Here is a 16,854-nt window from a genome sequence, read left to right as displayed (position 1 = left end):
AATTTCACACCCAATACCACCTACTATATATTGTGATTATCAAAATGCCTGCCTCCTAGCTGCTAATCCTATACTTTATAGTAGGTGTAAATATTTAGAGTTGGACCTTCATTTCTTAAGAGATTTGGTTGATCAGAAATCTCTTTGTGATACATTTTTTTTTTCTCCAGATCAAGTAGCAGATTATTTAATTAAGCCGGTGTTACAAGACTTATTTAAAATGTTCAAGCACAAACTAAGAGTATATCAAAACCCTTACTTCAGTTGAAGGGGGTATTAAAAAAAAGTTTACAGTTAATTAGTTAGGTTAGTTATCAGAGTTCTGTAACTAATAAAATTTTGTTCAGTTAGTTATTGATTTTGGTTAGTTAAAACTTGTTCTTCTTGATTATTCTTGAAGAGGAATCAAGCTCTAAATCATATATATATATATATATATATATATATATATATATATATATATATAACAGTTGTATTGTTTATTTAGCAGTGTGAAATATATTAATTTTTATTCATCTCAGTTTTATTTTCTTCTCTAACAAATATCCAACTCTGCTCTTCATTTTTGTTTAATTAGTAGATTTTTTAATTAAATCAATATAAACAGTTCAATCTTTTTGTTTTAATTAAAAACCTTTGACACCAACGATCATCTCCGCATGATCTTTTAACTGTCTTCCATTTCTTAGAATAGCATGAAGCTCTTAAAGAGCAAGTATTTATTAAAAAGTAAAAAGAGGACAGAATATGATAAATGTACCATGGTAATTGGGAATTGAAAATTTACCCATGGATGAAAAATTAATAAATAGATTATATTAATAACTCTTTTTTTACTACATATATAGAAAACACTCAAATTCTGAATACGTACGTCAAGAAAAATTTAAGTAAATGTTATGGTGTTTAAAAAGTAGTATTTACTTATTAAAAAAAAATGTTAAAAATCAATAATTAATTAAAAAATATAAAAATAAATAATTTTTAAAAATCAAAATTTATTATAACAAAATAAGGGAGACAAAATTTAAACACTAACTCATCATAAACACTATAAAATTAGTCAAATATCTAATACCATTTAAAAGTAAAACTAGTATAATATTGAGTAGATCACACTCTTCTGATTAGACGAACCATTCTTAATATATTTGGTGAATTGATGTTGATTAATTGATTGGGTAAATTAATGTGTGTAGAAATAAAATTAATTAAAGTAGTTGAACTTCTAGTACAAAATCGTCGACAGCAGGATTCGAACCTGCGCAGGCAAAGCCCAACAGATTTCGAGTCTGTCTCCTTAACCACTCGGACATATCGACCATTTTAACCTTTTTTCACTACAAATATGTCTAGTAACGTTTAAAATTATCATTCATTGGACTTGGTCATAGAGGTGATGACTTTGTGGGGTACGATAAAGTAACAACTTGGACTGGTCCCCAACTCCAACAAAGCACATGCCATGGAACCATGAAAATTTGGTTTCTTTTCAAGAGCAAAGAATTATATGGCTTCAACAGCAGATACATACATCTATGAAGAAGAAAATTAATTAAATATTTATCTAAGAAAATATGTTATTTTATTTTTATTAATTTTTTAAATTAGATTATACACTTCATGTTCTTCACACACAAACATTTTCACGATAAAATTATCCTCAACAGCATAGTTAGTTTACTAAGGCTAAGACATTCTTATGAATGCTTATAAAAGTAACTTCACTTTATAGTTAGTTCACAAATTGTCTACCGAAATAACATTTTCAATAACAAAAGAAAAACCCACATTAATTTTGGATGAGGTTTTATGTTTTACTTTTATCAATTGTGCTTGCCATGGCTGTAATTAATTTAACATTGAGAAGGACTAGTGAGAGAGAATGCGATGTGGGGGCATTATTTTAGGCCACTACAATATTGAGGGTGGGTGCACTGCACACATAAAGAGACTTCTTCTTTCATTGCAGCTATGAGAATGGAATAACACAAGGGCCAAGCTAGCGAGGCATTAATAATCTTCAGTTCTAAATTATAAGGTTTGCTGAATTTTCTTTATATATAATTTTCATTCATAAACAATAACGTTGCTAATTATTTTATAACTGAGGGCCTAGTCATATTATTTTTTTCAGGAATGTCAGATGAAGGGGGGTTATTATTTAATGGTACCTTATGCTATATCTATATATGTTATATTATAGAGTATACCATGTTAATTTAATATATATGTACAAAGAAAGTATTTCACTATTTCCCTTTTTCTCTCCCTGCTTGTGTTGTGTCTTTACATGTCTTGTTGAATGCTAACTACTTCTTCCTCTCTCTCTCTTTCTCTCACTCACTCACTCATTTCTTGTTTTTATTTCTTCTGAACCAATTGACTTAGCTTACTTATATGTTCCACCACCCAAACCCTAATCTCAGGAACTTTGTGTTTGTCCTCTTCCTATTTGTCTTCTTCTTACTCTCAGAATATCTCTGATCTTTGTGTCTTCTTCTTCAATCTTCACTCTCCCATCAAAACCACTTTGGCCTTCTTCTTTTTCTTCTTATTATGTCTTCTCTATCTCCCTCATTTGGATTGGCTTCTATGCAAGTTCCAAAAAGTCAATAATTGATAAGCAATCTCCATCATTGTTCATTTCTGGTGGTGCTTCCTTGTTTTGTTTTGTTCTTATATATTCTGGTGAAGAAGCTTTGTTATGGAATCTTGTTACTGCAATCTTGAAGTTGAGGTAAATGGAGACGAGACCTTCATGGTTGACAAGGTAATAATAATAAATAAATAAATAACAATAACCTTATTAATCTCTCTTTCTCTCTCTTGCTTCTTTGTTATTTGTCAAAACGGTCTTTGCTGTCAAAGTTCCTGTTTTGTTTGGATCATAATCCACTTTTCAATCTTTCTTTTTTTTTTTAAATTATCTGTATTCTAGTTTCCGTTTATGCTAAATGTTTTGCTACTCTTGAATTTAGAAATGATTGTGCTTCAATGATTTTTCATGACTTTTAATGTGTAATTTTATTATTTTTATTTATTTATTTTGGTCTTTTTAGGCTTATTCTAGCTACCCTTAGTAACTTCATGATGGTAGCTTTTCCTCATCATTAATTGGCACCTACAAAGCAGTGAGGTGGGGGCACCTTTTTTCTTTTTTTCAATAATTTTCATGTCCATTTTTCTCACAAATCAAAACCACATGTCACCCTTTTTTTTCATCTTCTTATGTTTTTAATTTGAGAAAAGTTCTTTTAATAATGCATGTCACATTAAATGCTGCTGCCATGGTCTTCTCTGGGTCTTTAATGTTCTTTACCATTCATTTTATTTTGTTTGTATTCACATCTTTTGAGAGGGACCCCAAATATAGTTGTTTTCAAGCCATTAATTTCTTTCTTCTATACCCTTCCATGCTCATAGAAGATTAAAGATCCTTTTATGCCAAATTTATTGCCTATAACGACTTCTTTGTCAGTACTCCATTCTTTCTGGTTTATGAGCTTTTAATTATAGGTATGGAATTTTCCTTATTTTTCCTTATATATTCTCTCCATTTTTTCCTTTCCATGTCTCTGTTTTTATCCAGTGATAGCATTTTCCACAATAATCATTTTCTCTTTTTTTCCTTTTTTCAAAAAGAAAAGTACCCTTCATTGAATTGGATTCAGCACTTTTTCATAAAGCTTAATTCTTTTTACTCAATTCTGACCCCATCAACCTAGGAAGGATGCTGGATCATCACCATTACACTCTAACATTATGGTTTGCTTGAATTTCTCTCATAATTACATGTTCCTACAACATAGTGCATTAATACTATTATTCCTTCAATTAATAATTTAACTTGGTTTTATTATGTGTACTTTTTTTTTTCCCTTTCAGGCTATTATTGCTCAATACTCAAGCAAGTTAGCTAGATTATTTGGAAAATCTAGTGGTCCCAGTGGGAAACTCAAAGTAATATTCCATGATTTTCCAGGGGGTGCTGAGGGTTTTGAGCTTATGCTAAAATTTTGTTACAACAATGGAAGCATTGACATGAACTCTTCCAATTTGTTACAAGCACATTGTGCAGCTGAGTACATGGAAATGAAGGATTCTGTTCTTGGTGTTCCTAATTTGTTGGAACAAACAGAGAAGTCACTTGAAGAAATAAGCTATTGGAGATGGTCTGAACTTTTGGTTGCTTTGAAACAGTGCCAGAATCTATCAACTGTGTTGGATTACTATTCTAATTCAATGATGCTGGAGAAGTGTATGGACACCATTGTTGGGAGAATGTTTCTTGCTAGTGAAGCAAGCCCATGCCCTTCAACTTGCTCAACTGATAGTTCTTCCGGTGGGGTCCGGTTTTCGTGTGATTCGAAGAGTACTGAGAGTATCAAGACGAGTAGCTTCAGTTCGCGTCCGTGTTGGTGGTTTGAGGATCTTGTTTTCTTAAATCCGGTTTTGGTTGAAATGTTGGTGAGGTCAATGATCACAAGAAAATTGGAACATGGTTTGATTAGTAGGTTTCTAATGTATTATCAAAAAGCAAGATTTTCAAGTACTATTGATGTGAGTGAGAAGATTAAGATCTTGGAAATGGTCATAGATATGCATTATGATATGGAGTACTACCATAATAGTACAATCCCTTTTAAGACCTTGTTTGGGATTCTAAGAATTAGTTTGAGTTTGAACATAAGCAAAAGTTGTAGGCACAAGTTGGAGGCCATGATTGGTTCCAATTTGGATCAAGCAACTTTGGACAATTTGCTTGTTCCATCACCATATGGAATAAGTTACTTGTATGATGTGAAACTTGTTCTCAAGTTTCTAAAGGCGTTCTTGCGACGCGGCGGCGGCGTTGTTGCTCCCACTAGGATGAAGAAAGTTGCAAGCTTGATAGATTTGTACATAGCAGAGATAGCACCTGATCCTTCTTTAAGGCCTTCTAAGTTCTTGGCTCTTGCCACAGCAATTCCAGATTCTGCAAGAGATTCTTATGATGAGCTCTACCATGCCATGGACATGTACCTTGAGGTATTAATAACTTTTTGCTAGTCTTTAATTTCGGTCATAAAGTGAATTAAATCTCCATGTTCTGTTCTTTAGAAATGCTAGTATATATGGTATGTGAAAAGTGAAACATAATTCCCAAAAGGGTAAAGCATGTTTTTTACCTGATTTTTGCGATTTTCTTTAAAAATTACTCTTTAACTTTTAATTTCATTCAATTTTGTTCCGAATATTTTTTATTCTTTCAATTTTCATCCTAATGCTTTTGTTTTGTCTCAAATCTATCCCGGACTTTTTTATTTGTCCCTAATATTTTAGATGGAGTTAATGTCTAGAATTAATTTTGAATAATCGAAAAATGTTAGGAACAAAATTAAATAAAATTAAACAAGTATTGAGGAAAAAAATAACTTACACTTCTTATAATTAACTAAAAAATTCAAGGACTATTTAATAATGTTGATTATGTTACTACTTTGTAGGTTCATGGTCAATTGTCAGAAGAAGAAAAGTTGAAGATATGTTGTGGATTAAACTATGATAAGCTTTCACCTCAAGCTTGCATACACCTTTCTCAGAACCCAAAATTCCCATCAAAATCAGCAGTTCAGGCTCTCATATCACAACAATCAAAGCTCAAAAACTTGATCCAATCTACTCCAGCTACATCACCATTACTCAATGGCTCATCACCCCCTTTCTGCTTTACAAATGTTAATGCACAAAAGGGAAACAAAGACAAAAGCAATGACCAAGTTGTGTTGTATTCTTCTACTGGAGACTTTGATGCTTCATCTGATAATGAGAGACTCAAGGCACATTTGCAAGGAATGCAATGGAGGGTTATGGAATTAGAGAAAATCTGTAAGAAAATGCAAACTCAGATGGCAAAGATCACAAAATCAAAAGTACCACCCAATAGTTATGCAAGATCTTTGCCTAAGCTCTGTTCATGATATGTTATTTTTATTTATTTATTTTATTTTTATTTTCCCTTGTATTTCTTCATATCTGTATAGCACCCAAATGAAGTTGATTGAGTAAGAAAAAATATATTGGTTGTACATACAATCAAGAAATAATGAAAAAAAAATTATATATATACTGCAAAGAATTTAAGATTGTAATAATTAATAAATGTTCAAAACTTAAGAGGAGTAGATAGTATATACTACAATAGTTTATGTCAATATAATAATATTACTATGACCAAGATTTTATCCCTCTCAACAATTTATAGTATGCATTATAGTTGATCAATTTATCAAATTATTAAATTATGCATTGTATTATGTTGTGATTTGAAGTTGACTTGGAAGTTGTGTATTAAGAAAAATGGTCCTGCTAGAATATGCTTTCACATCAAGTCAAGTTTCAAGTAATAAAAATATGGTTTGTTGGGTTACCATTAGAAGAAGACAAGGTGTAGCGGTTGACATTGGCTTGGATACAAAGTGTGATTAAAGACAGACAAAGAGTCCACATAGGTACCGTACGAACCAGGTTAGATTAGATTAGATTAGATGACTTCAAATATTCATTTCATGACCCTATTAAATATTAATTAGTTAAGTATTTTAGGAAGAGAAATATTTTTATAAATTTTAACCATGCCACATGCTTATTTTTTTAAAGGGATGTGTTGGATTTGAATTTTGATTATGGAGAAAATTGTAGGGCAGAAAGTTAGTCGGCCGAAGAATTTTTTTTTTTAAGAATGAAGTTAGGTAAAAAAAAAAAATGAGGATTATAATTAAATTTTTAAAAGAGTGTGTATTATATATAATATTTTTGTTATAAAATGAGTAACTCCACCTTTTATTGAAAAATACTCTATCATAACATGACCCAATATAGACATTTCCTAATCGAATAAAATTATTTTTGATAAAAAAAAGTTTAATTATTCTGTTAGTCTTTATAATTTTATAAAATTTTTAATTAGGTCCTATATATTTTTTTAATTTAATCCCTATACTAATTTTTTTTTCAATTAGATCCTTATTCACAGTAGTTGTTTAATTAAATAGGGACCTAATTAAAAAAAATTAGTACAAAAATCTAAATTAAATAAAAGAAAAAAAAGTATACTTATTTGATTAAAAAAAATTTAGTGCAAGGACTCAATTAAAAAGAAAAAAGGTATAAGATTCTAATTAAAATTTTTTTGAAATTATAAAGACCAACCGAATAATTAAACCAAAAAAATATATGATTCATACAAAGAAAAAAAAAAGTAAATCATTGATAAATTAGTATATATCAGCAGTATAAGATTCACATGAAATAGATTTTATACTCTATCTAATATTAAGTATTGTATAGTTTATTAAGCACAACTAACACATCTATTTTAATAAATAATTGAATGCCTGCTCAAGGACTATGAACAATTATATTCTAGCATAAGAGATTCTTGTATTAACTTAAACTATTCTCTAAGATGATGAAGGATTCCCTCATGTTATTGAAGCATATTCCAAATTAATCAAATTTAAAATTAGCTGTAAGATGTGCATGGGAGGTCCCATCCTATCCATTGAATACATTGCAACTCAGTGATAATGACATTATTATTGATACTGAAGCAGAGGAGGTAGAGCTGGAGTTTTCCACTTTGTTTCTGTTGTTCCATTTATATGCTATATGTTTGACTAAATTAGGTGTAACACAAGATAAATAATTATTCTCTTCCAACAATCACTCGGTTCTTATTAGTTTAATTTGTCAGTTCAAAGAAAATACATTTTCTTAAAAAGAAAAATATAAGGAAATCCTGCGAGAGATTATTTCACTTATGGTATATTATATTATATGCAATAACCTAATTGTTTTTTTTTTTAAATCTAATCAAACAAACGATAGCATTTAGCAGTTAGCATTCTGATGACCTTCTTATATTAATTATGAACTAAATTAAGTAGTATGATCTATCCTAGTTATTCATCTAATGGTCAATAATCACGTTGTCTAGTTAACTAACTTCGTCTAGTAATTATCTCATTAATTTGTTTAAATAAGTGTCGCGAATATTTGAATCTCACATTGTGCAATCCATTAGCCAATGACAAACCTTTACATAAAGTTTTAATCCGTAACAGATTAGTTCTTGATCTGATGGGTTTAGAATATCGTTCAAAACCAATCATGTTATCCAGTTTAATTTTTAACAAAATCTTTCTTAAAAATTCTTTTCATTATTGTTGTGCATTTAACTTACTTTATATATATATACCCTTGCATAATAGCTTATATCCAAAATGTCTTATTTAAGATTATTTTTTGGAAAGAATAATTGTTGGTCACCACTCACCCTGTACTCCAAACAACAATATGCTAATAAATAGTTACTTAAATCCTCCTACTGTAACACCCAGCTTTAGCATAATAATTTATTTTGAATCTCATTTGAGCTTGTAACAGCTAGTGATTAATTAAGGATCATGTGGAACATTGTCATCACCAGAAATATATTACAATAAATCATATAAATATAATGTTCCTTCCTTTTCTTTAGCGAATATTCGTACAGCAAAGGGTTAAAGGGTATGACAGTGGCCAAAGACAGCACATGCTTTTGTGGGGCTGAAATCATGTAAGCAGATTGAATCCCATTTAATACATTGGACCTATTGCTGAATGTTTTCTTTTTCTCCTAATTTCCTATCCACATTTTTAGTTAACTTTACATAAAAGGACCGACTGAAGAGGGACATAATTTTTAACCAGAGTAATCGTATAATAATAATATTTTTAAGTATTAATTAAATAAAAATATAAGACGTATTCTTATATATACCATGGAACAAGAAATTTTTTCTCCAAAAAATAATATATCTATTAAAATTGAAAAAGTACTTAAGAGAAAAGAAAAAAAAGAGAGAAGTAAAAATTAAAGATAGATGAATATATAATAGGGAAGTAGTTTTTTTTTACTCTATAGAATAAATAAGAATTTTTCTACAAAAATGTATTTAGTTATTTAGTATGTTAAAATAAATCTTGAAAAACTATAAATAATTAAGACAATATTCAAAGTTATCAAAATTGTAAATTATTTTATATCAATGTTCATGAAATAAATGTTAATTATTTATTTATTATATTCTATATCAATGGTTCATATTTTAAAAGAATAATATGTTAATAATTAGGTTAATCACTTTTTGTAAGATTATAGAAAATAAAATCCTAAAACCTATTAATTATTTATTACCTCTAATAATAAGTCTTTTTTTTAAAATATTGTACTCTTTTATTAAATAAGTTAGTATATTAACTACTAGACTAATCTAATAAGTTGCTTATAAGACATATGAGTTTTCCCTTTTAAATATTCTATATGAACTCTTCAAATTAAATGACATATAATATTTTTTGTAAAAATATTTTTAGTAGAATAGACAATCTTGATATCCGAATAAAAATTAAACTATTTATATCATCCATAACAAAACAAAACATAACTAAATGATAGGTGACACTGACACACAACAATGGGGTTTCATAACAGTATAATTATTTACTAACGATGTTACATTTTCAGTAAAAAAAAATCAATATTTGACCAATTCTAAATAAAAAAATAAATTTTAAATAATAAACAATCTTAACTCTAAATTTTAGTAATATAAAAATAAGATATTCACCGAAAATAGTACTGATATTAATAAAAAATATTAATCTCTAACATTTCTCATATAGTTTAATTAAATTATAGTTAAAGTAAACTTACATATGAATAGAAAAAGTTTAGGGCCAGCAGATTTGTTAAAATTTGGCCAGCACTTAGCCAATAAAATAAAAATGAATGATTCTCCACTATTAGATGAAATCTCACATCATTAAATACATTATTGATGGCTATAACTCACAAAATCTGCTACCCATAATATTTTTCGAAAAAATAACATCCACAATCCTCGTAATAAATACTTAAATACCATTATTGAAGAAGATGCAAATTCTATCATTTTTTAGTTAATTTGTCACCCTGTACCCTTATTATTATTATTATTATTATTATTATTATTATTACTATTATTATTATTATTATTACTAATTTACAACAAAAATATATAGGGTAACTCAGTAGCCAGCTAGCGTAGCATTCAGGTATGTTCCCTGTGAAATAAGGTGTCAACGTCCTCAAAGTCATATACATATTATTATGCATGTGCCGTAACGAAGAAGACATGCAGCATGCATTGATTAATCAGAAAGACAAGTTTGGTAAATTATTCAGATGTAGTTAGTAATTAAATAGAATCCACTTCATTAATTATTTATTATATATATGTGTGTGCATGATGCCTGTTGTTTTCTTTATTATATGGTAGTCAATAAGCATATTGCATGTGTCATGAGAATTGATATGATGAGAATCTAATAAGTAGCATACCCCATAATATAAGCATAATAAGACTTTGTAGTTTGTAGCAACCAAGAAATTAAACCGTGCCAGGAAATAAAGTACGTAGTTGTATCTTAATGTTTCCCTTAGACGTTACTCTTCTTTGATCCCTCTTTCGAGGTTTATGTAATTTCGTACATGGACTACTAACTCTTTGATTGTTGACCCAAAAGAGAGATTATTATAACTCTAGCTATATGATTATAAATAAAGTAATATTCAGAGATATAATGGTAGGGATTTTGATAAGAAAATGTCAGACGAATTGAAAGGCCGGGGGAAGAAAAGGATAACAATTAGAATCGCGAAAACACAAAATAATAGATACAGATTTTTTTTTTTTACTAAATTAAACTAAAAAAATTGTTTCTAGCAATTTAAGTCACTCAAAAGTTTTTTTAATTATTAGACTTTCAAAGAAGTTATTATTAACAACCTATATTAAAAGGCTGAAAATTAGAAGTACTAAAAAATTACTTTAGGTTGGCTCTTTTAAATTTATTTGTACAACAAGCAAAACAAATTACCACCTTACTTAATAATGACACATAAAAAAACGTACATAAAGTAATTCAAAATTTTTATTTTCACAAAAAATATTTAAATAGACTCTTAACATATTAACCTAAAAATAGTTAAATCTTTTTAGTTAAACAACTACTACTTCAATAAAAATATTAAAAACATCTTCTCATGATAATTTTGGTTTAAAAAATGTGACTTATTTATTTGTTACACTTTAAACAAAAATAGCATTTTTATAACATATAAAAGTCAAAGCCTAAAATATATCATGTAATGGTCAAAATAAAATATCTTTATATGAAAATAATTAGGGGTAAGTATTGTTTTGGTCCCTAATGTTTAGGGTCGGAATCAAATTCGTCCCTAACGTTATTTTAAATTTAAAATCGTCTCAACGTTTTATTTGGTATTAAAAACATCCTTTTGGATGATTTTACCCTTGGGTATATTACAAGTCAAAAAGAGAGAAGTAAGGCTCTTCTTCGTTCTTTACTTCTTCTCACTCACATTCAAAGAAGAGAGAAGCAAAAATTCAGAGCAGAGACTCAGAGAGAAAAGGAGAGAAGAAAGTCTCGTTGTCGCCATCGTGGTCGCCGACGCCCTCCCCCTCGACATCGCCTCGCTGTGCCTCGCCTTCCCCCTCGCCCTTGCTTCACCGCGCCTCGCCCTTGCCTCGCCTTGCCTCACCGTACCTGGCCCTCGCCCTCGCTTCTTGTTCCTTGTCGTTGTTGAGGAGGTGGTGGTGGTGGTCGTTGTGTTCCTTGCGTTTCCAGCATCACGGTCGCGCCTCAATTTCCCTTCCCTACTTACTCTCCGCTATCCAGATTCACTGCCACCACCACCATGCAGCTCCACCATCATTGTCATCACAGGCAAGTTAAGATTCAAGTTCCTAATTCCTGTTCTATTTCATCACAATCCCTAATTTTCAAATTGAGGCTATGAAGGAGGTCGTCGCCGAGCTACTCCCCTCCCTACGTTGCTGCTGCTGCTACTGCAACCACATTCTCTAATTTTTGTTCTTATTTTTAGATTGTTGTTGCTTTTTTAATTTTCTGTTTTTTATTTTTTAAATTTAAATCTGTTGTTATTGTGGTTGTTGTTGTTGTTAAATTTGAAGCTTATTTTTGTTTTGTTGTTGTTTCTGGATTTACTTCTGGATGTTGTTATTTTTTTCATTTTTTTTGTTTTTGTTTTTAAATCTGAATCTGTTGTTGTTGTTGGATTTGAGAATTTGATGTTGTTCATCACAATCTCTAATTTTCTAATTTTTGTTCTTGTTTTTGTTCATCATAATCTTGAGTTTTGTTAATTGTATTTAAAGATTTGTAATTTTAAATTTTGTTAATAGACGAAGAAGAAGGATTTGTAGTTTAAATTTTATTAATAGAAGAAGAATCGATGGAAAAAGGGGTATTTTTGTCATTTAAAAAAATTATTAAAAAGGATAAATTTAATACCGTTTTAAAATGTTGGGGCTGATTTTAAATCCAAAATATCGTTGGGGATGAATTTGATTTCGACCCTAAACGTTAGGGACCAAAACAATATTTATTCCAAACAATTATAAAATCTTTATTAGAATATCCACCGCATCTTTTAGATATGGCTCTAAAATTAGCATCATTAATTTAAATTAAATTTGATTTAAATTAAAATTTAAAAGATATGATAACTAATTTAAATCAAATTTAATTTTATTAGATTAGATTTGATTTAAATTTAAAATACCTAAAAATACTACTAAACAAATCAAAATCAAATTAAATATTTAACAAATATTAACACTAAATCAAATTGAAATATAAATTATATCATTTAAAAAATTAATAATAAATTTATGTCTTCCACTCAATGAGTTTTGCCCTTTTTTTTTATTTAGTCAATAATTAATGTGCTCACTGCCAAATTTTTAAAGTTCTCTTTGAATTTCTTTGTACATACTTTAGTGAAGGAATCCTCTAAAAATTTAAAATCTTCATTTTACCCTTTTATCTTAAAATGTCTAGATTATCTTCCCGAACATATATCAGATTTATGTGTAACTTCAACAAGAAAGGCTTATTATGTCATTTACTTGATGAAGAATTAAGGTTTTACCCCATTTTTAACAAGAATATAGATCACACATACACATACACTTCTTCCAAGTTCAACTTAACACCCTATAAAATAAAATAGTTAAACTAACGCTGATTAAAAGTATAACACACAACAAAATAAAACCACATCCCCCCCCCCCCCCCCCTTTCTCTTCTCCCCGCCAAAAAAATGGGTCTGAATGAAGTTTTCGCATTAGACAATTTCATTTTCTACCACTGGAAGAAAAATTAGACCGTTAACTATTAGTAAAATTAATTAATTAGTTTGTTAGGTTATTTTTATTTGTGTAATGACTGTAAATAACATTTTCAAAGATATTTTTTACAACACTATTAAAAATGATTTGGTAATACTTTTAGTTTATTGACACTTATGTTTTTACTATCAAAACAATAATTTCTAAATGTCAGTAATTTTTTTTCTATTACAATGATTTGAATGTTAAGAATATCATTTTTTTTGAAAATTAGTTACCAATTTACATAAAATATATTAAACACTTTTTTTATAATTAATTAATGACCGTAAAAATTGTTCTACTAATATGATAATTATTTTTTACAACTAATTAACCGTAATTAATGTACATTTTCTTGTAGTATATATTTTCATTCCATTTGAAAGAGTAAATACCAAAAGTGATCCCTACTTTCTATGAATTTCATATCGAATATTTTGGTTTTCATTAAATTGTATAGTATTTTAAAAGGTTTTGAGAAATATTTTCATTAAACAGATTGCTCCTCTATAGCTTTTAATAAAAATGTAATATTTGTTGAAAAAATAAATTGTTAATAAATTTTATTATAATAAATTAAATCTTAAAACTATCATTATAAGAAACAAAACGTGGATATTGATTAAAAAAACTCGCACAATACCAAAATTACCCTTATGACAGAGCAATAACTCTTTTGTATACTTTGGTCTGATTTAGGAGCCGTTTTTTTTTTTTTTTGGTGTACAGCCGTAATTTTTTTTGTTTGAATTATTTGATAAAAGTTTAAACTACTAAAAACACGCTGATATGTTTTTTTTGTAATTGGTTTTATTTTTTTATTTTTTTTCTCTTTTTTTTTGAAAAAATATCTACCCTCGAACTTTATTTGTCCTTCGAACTTTATTTGTAAAATGACGTTAAGGACTTATTTGTCCTTTGAACTTTTTTTCCCTTCCAACGTGGCACCGTAACGGACACCTGGACACCGTTTTAGCCACGTCAGTCAGTTCTGTTAGGTGTATGAGAGGCAAATAGACGGAAGGACTAAATTGTCCTTCGTTTGTTAAAGTCAGAGACTTTTTTGTATTTAAATTTTGTCAGAGATGTATTTGTCAAAAGTTTAAAAAGTTAGAGACCTATTTGTCTTTTTCCCTTAAAAAAATATCACACACATAATTCCAAAAAACGAGGGAAAAAAACTGGCACACACATACACAAAAAGTCGTCAAAAACTGCAAAGTCAAATGTCCAAAAGTAATAATAATAAAGGATAAAGTCTTGCTTGCAATTGGATTTTATTGAATAAAGGTCCGACAATTTCATTTAGCCACGTCTCAGCCACTCATTTGAAATTACCGGTTGAGCCCATGCCATTTCTGAGGCTCCTAGGCTAGAAGGTGAATAGTATGGCACCCAAAGTAGCTTAATAAAACTCGTATAGAAACAAAGGATTTGCTTTCGCATAAGAATGGTCTGGTGCCCAGTTCATTATACTTAGGGTTGAAAGTGAGTCAAGCTAACTTATGAGTCAACTCGAATTCGATTCGTTAATAGTTTGATGAGCTAAATTCGTGAGCTGGTAAATCAAGCTTGAACTTAAAATTGATCTCATAAATTAAATGAGCCGAGCTAAACTCGTATATATATATCCTATATGCATTTAATCTATATTTTTAATATTATATATATACATATGAAATAATAAAATATAATTATATATATTAATTATCTTAATTATTTAAAATTTTATATTTATTTTTTACATATAATTTTAATATAGGACATAAATACAAAATTTATAATTTATTGATAAATAAATAATATATAAAATTGATCTTTTTAAATATTTTTTAAAATATATAAGTTATAATTATTGATATAGAATTATAGATTATGTATTTATGTTTTTATTATTTGATCCAGCTCGTGAGCTTTCGTGAGCCGAGTTTGAACTTAAAAAATAAGTTCGATTGTTAATAAATCGAGCCGTGAGCCAAGTTCAATTTTTGTGAGTCGAGCTTGAGTTTGATCTAGTTTGATTCAGCTCAGCTCACATCCAGCCTTACTTGCACTGTAAGGCCTGGTTCAGTGATAATTATATTTGCTTGATTAAAAAACATACCAGGTGTAGTTGAGGCATGTGATGTAGTGACAAAAATATTTGCTTCAAAAAGAAAGCCATACTAGGTTCGAATCCTAGTGCAGTTGCTAGGTTTGTATGTGTGTATGGAATGTGTGAATGAGTGTGTTGTATGACCAAAAGAAAAAAAAAGCATACTAGATTCACATTCTAGCTATGATTAAATTATGTTTTGGGAATAGTTAGAGTAGTTGTAATTGAAATTTAGGATTTTATCCGGTTTAGATTTATTTGGGTTGGATTATTCGACCCAGATCCACTAAAAAAAAAATTTGATATATGAAACCCATGGAAAGAAGAGAGAATGTGTGTGTATAGGTGAACATGGAAATTTAGGATTTTATCCGGTTTAGGTTTGTTCGGGTTGGATTAATGGACTCAGACTTGTCCAAAAAGAATTTGATATATAAAGCCCATGGAAAGAAGAGAGAATACGTGTATATAGGTGAATATGAATCGAATAATATTCGCAAATCATATATATATCCATTTTCGATCTATAAATTGTAGAAATATCTGTATCCGCAAATTTAATGTGTAAATCTGCAACACATTATATATATATATATATATATATATATATATATATAGTTAAGTTTAGTCTTTTTTTTTTAGAAACTTGAAAAATTAAAATATCCAATACAAAGGGGGCGTATTGTCAATACAAGGGGGGCGTATTGTACTGTTTTCACAATTTTAAAAAACACCATAAAATCCAATGATTGAGTATTACACCAAAATTATACCAATATGTAAGAAAAAAAATGTATCTACACGCGTAGACATTTATTCTTTCCTTATATTGTGTCCAGTGACTCGGTGATTCCAGTCATTTTCATTTCCATAATTTGTCATAGTAATTAAATGGAGTAAGACTTTCAACTTTCAAGATATTTTTGGAAGCTAAGTACAAAAGGAATAAAATGAGGAAGAAAGCATTATTCTGATCGCAATTTACCAAGGTGCCCAATTTGTGCCCAAAGCTGGTGAAGCTGCAGCATCACCATTACTCCAAGAGCCAAAAGGAGACATGCCTCTCAATTATCAACATTAGTCAATTAATAACCCGTATTTCTAATTAAAGTTTTAAGCAAGAAACAATTTTATCTGCTTTTATAATTGTCTACAATATAAAAGATAACTTATTACTTCTAAATTTGATAATTTTTTTAGATACATATTTTACAACAGTAGATATGGAGTGTTTAATATTATTGTCAATTTAAAAACTTACGTTTTCAATAAACAAAACTTTACATTTAAAAAAAAAAGTCTAAAAAATTAGTACTTTTATTAAAATTTGGTCAATATTTAATAGCAAAAAAGTGGCTAATCTCACAGTATTAAATATAATTTTATATCATTAAAAACACTAATAATGATTAATTGATAACTACAAATTACTTGATCCTAGCACTCTTCTTATATTTATATTCTTAAAGAATT

General features: G+C 28.8%; 1 protein-coding gene and 1 non-coding gene across 5 annotated transcripts; one reads left to right on the top strand and one right to left on the bottom strand.

Moving 5' to 3' along the window:
* Positions 1 to 1,240: 1,240 nt before the first annotated feature.
* On the bottom strand, positions 1,241 to 1,322 carry TRNAS-CGA (transfer RNA serine (anticodon CGA)). Its single transcript has one exon. It is a non-coding gene; the product is annotated as a tRNA-Ser (tRNA).
* A 618-nt stretch (positions 1,323 to 1,940) lies between these two features.
* LOC130967422 (BTB/POZ domain-containing protein At3g22104) lies at positions 1,941 to 6,130 on the top strand. 4 transcript variants are annotated; one of them, XM_057892273.1, is made up of 4 exons: positions 1,941 to 2,041; positions 2,138 to 2,170; positions 3,889 to 5,031; positions 5,490 to 6,130. In XM_057892273.1, the coding sequence occupies exons 2-4, from the start codon at positions 2,147 to 2,149 to the stop codon at positions 5,961 to 5,963; spliced, it is 1,641 nt and encodes a 546-aa protein (XP_057748256.1). In that variant the 5' UTR covers positions 1,941 to 2,041; positions 2,138 to 2,146; the 3' UTR covers positions 5,964 to 6,130. The 4 variants fall into 4 exon arrangements, with proteins under 4 accessions (XP_057748256.1, XP_057748257.1, XP_057748255.1 ...); XM_057892274.1 differs by lacking the exon at positions 1,941 to 2,041 and having other exon boundaries at positions 2,109 to 2,170; XM_057892272.1 differs by lacking the exons at positions 1,941 to 2,041; positions 2,138 to 2,170 and adding an exon at positions 2,238 to 2,773.
* The last annotated feature ends 10,724 nt before the right edge of the window (positions 6,131 to 16,854 follow it).

The sequence above is a fragment of the Arachis stenosperma genome, chromosome 3, assembly GCF_014773155.1.
Source record: "Arachis stenosperma cultivar V10309 chromosome 3, arast.V10309.gnm1.PFL2, whole genome shotgun sequence".
NCBI classification, from domain to species: domain Eukaryota; kingdom Viridiplantae; phylum Streptophyta; class Magnoliopsida; order Fabales; family Fabaceae; genus Arachis; species Arachis stenosperma.
This window is presented reverse-complemented; position numbering and strand designations above follow the sequence as displayed.

Excerpts from the sequence above, each read along its gene's own strand:
- LOC130967422 (XM_057892272.1), top strand. The coding sequence starts at position 2,708 with ATGGAATCTTGTTACTGCAATCTTGAAGTTGAGGTAAATGGAGACGAG. Across the intron at positions 2,774-3,888 it reads AGACCTTCATGGTTGACAAG|GCTATTATTGCTCAATACTC; the intron begins GTAATAATAATA and ends TTTCCCTTTCAG. Across the intron at positions 5,032-5,489 it reads CCATGGACATGTACCTTGAG|GTTCATGGTCAATTGTCAGA; the intron begins GTATTAATAACT and ends ACTACTTTGTAG.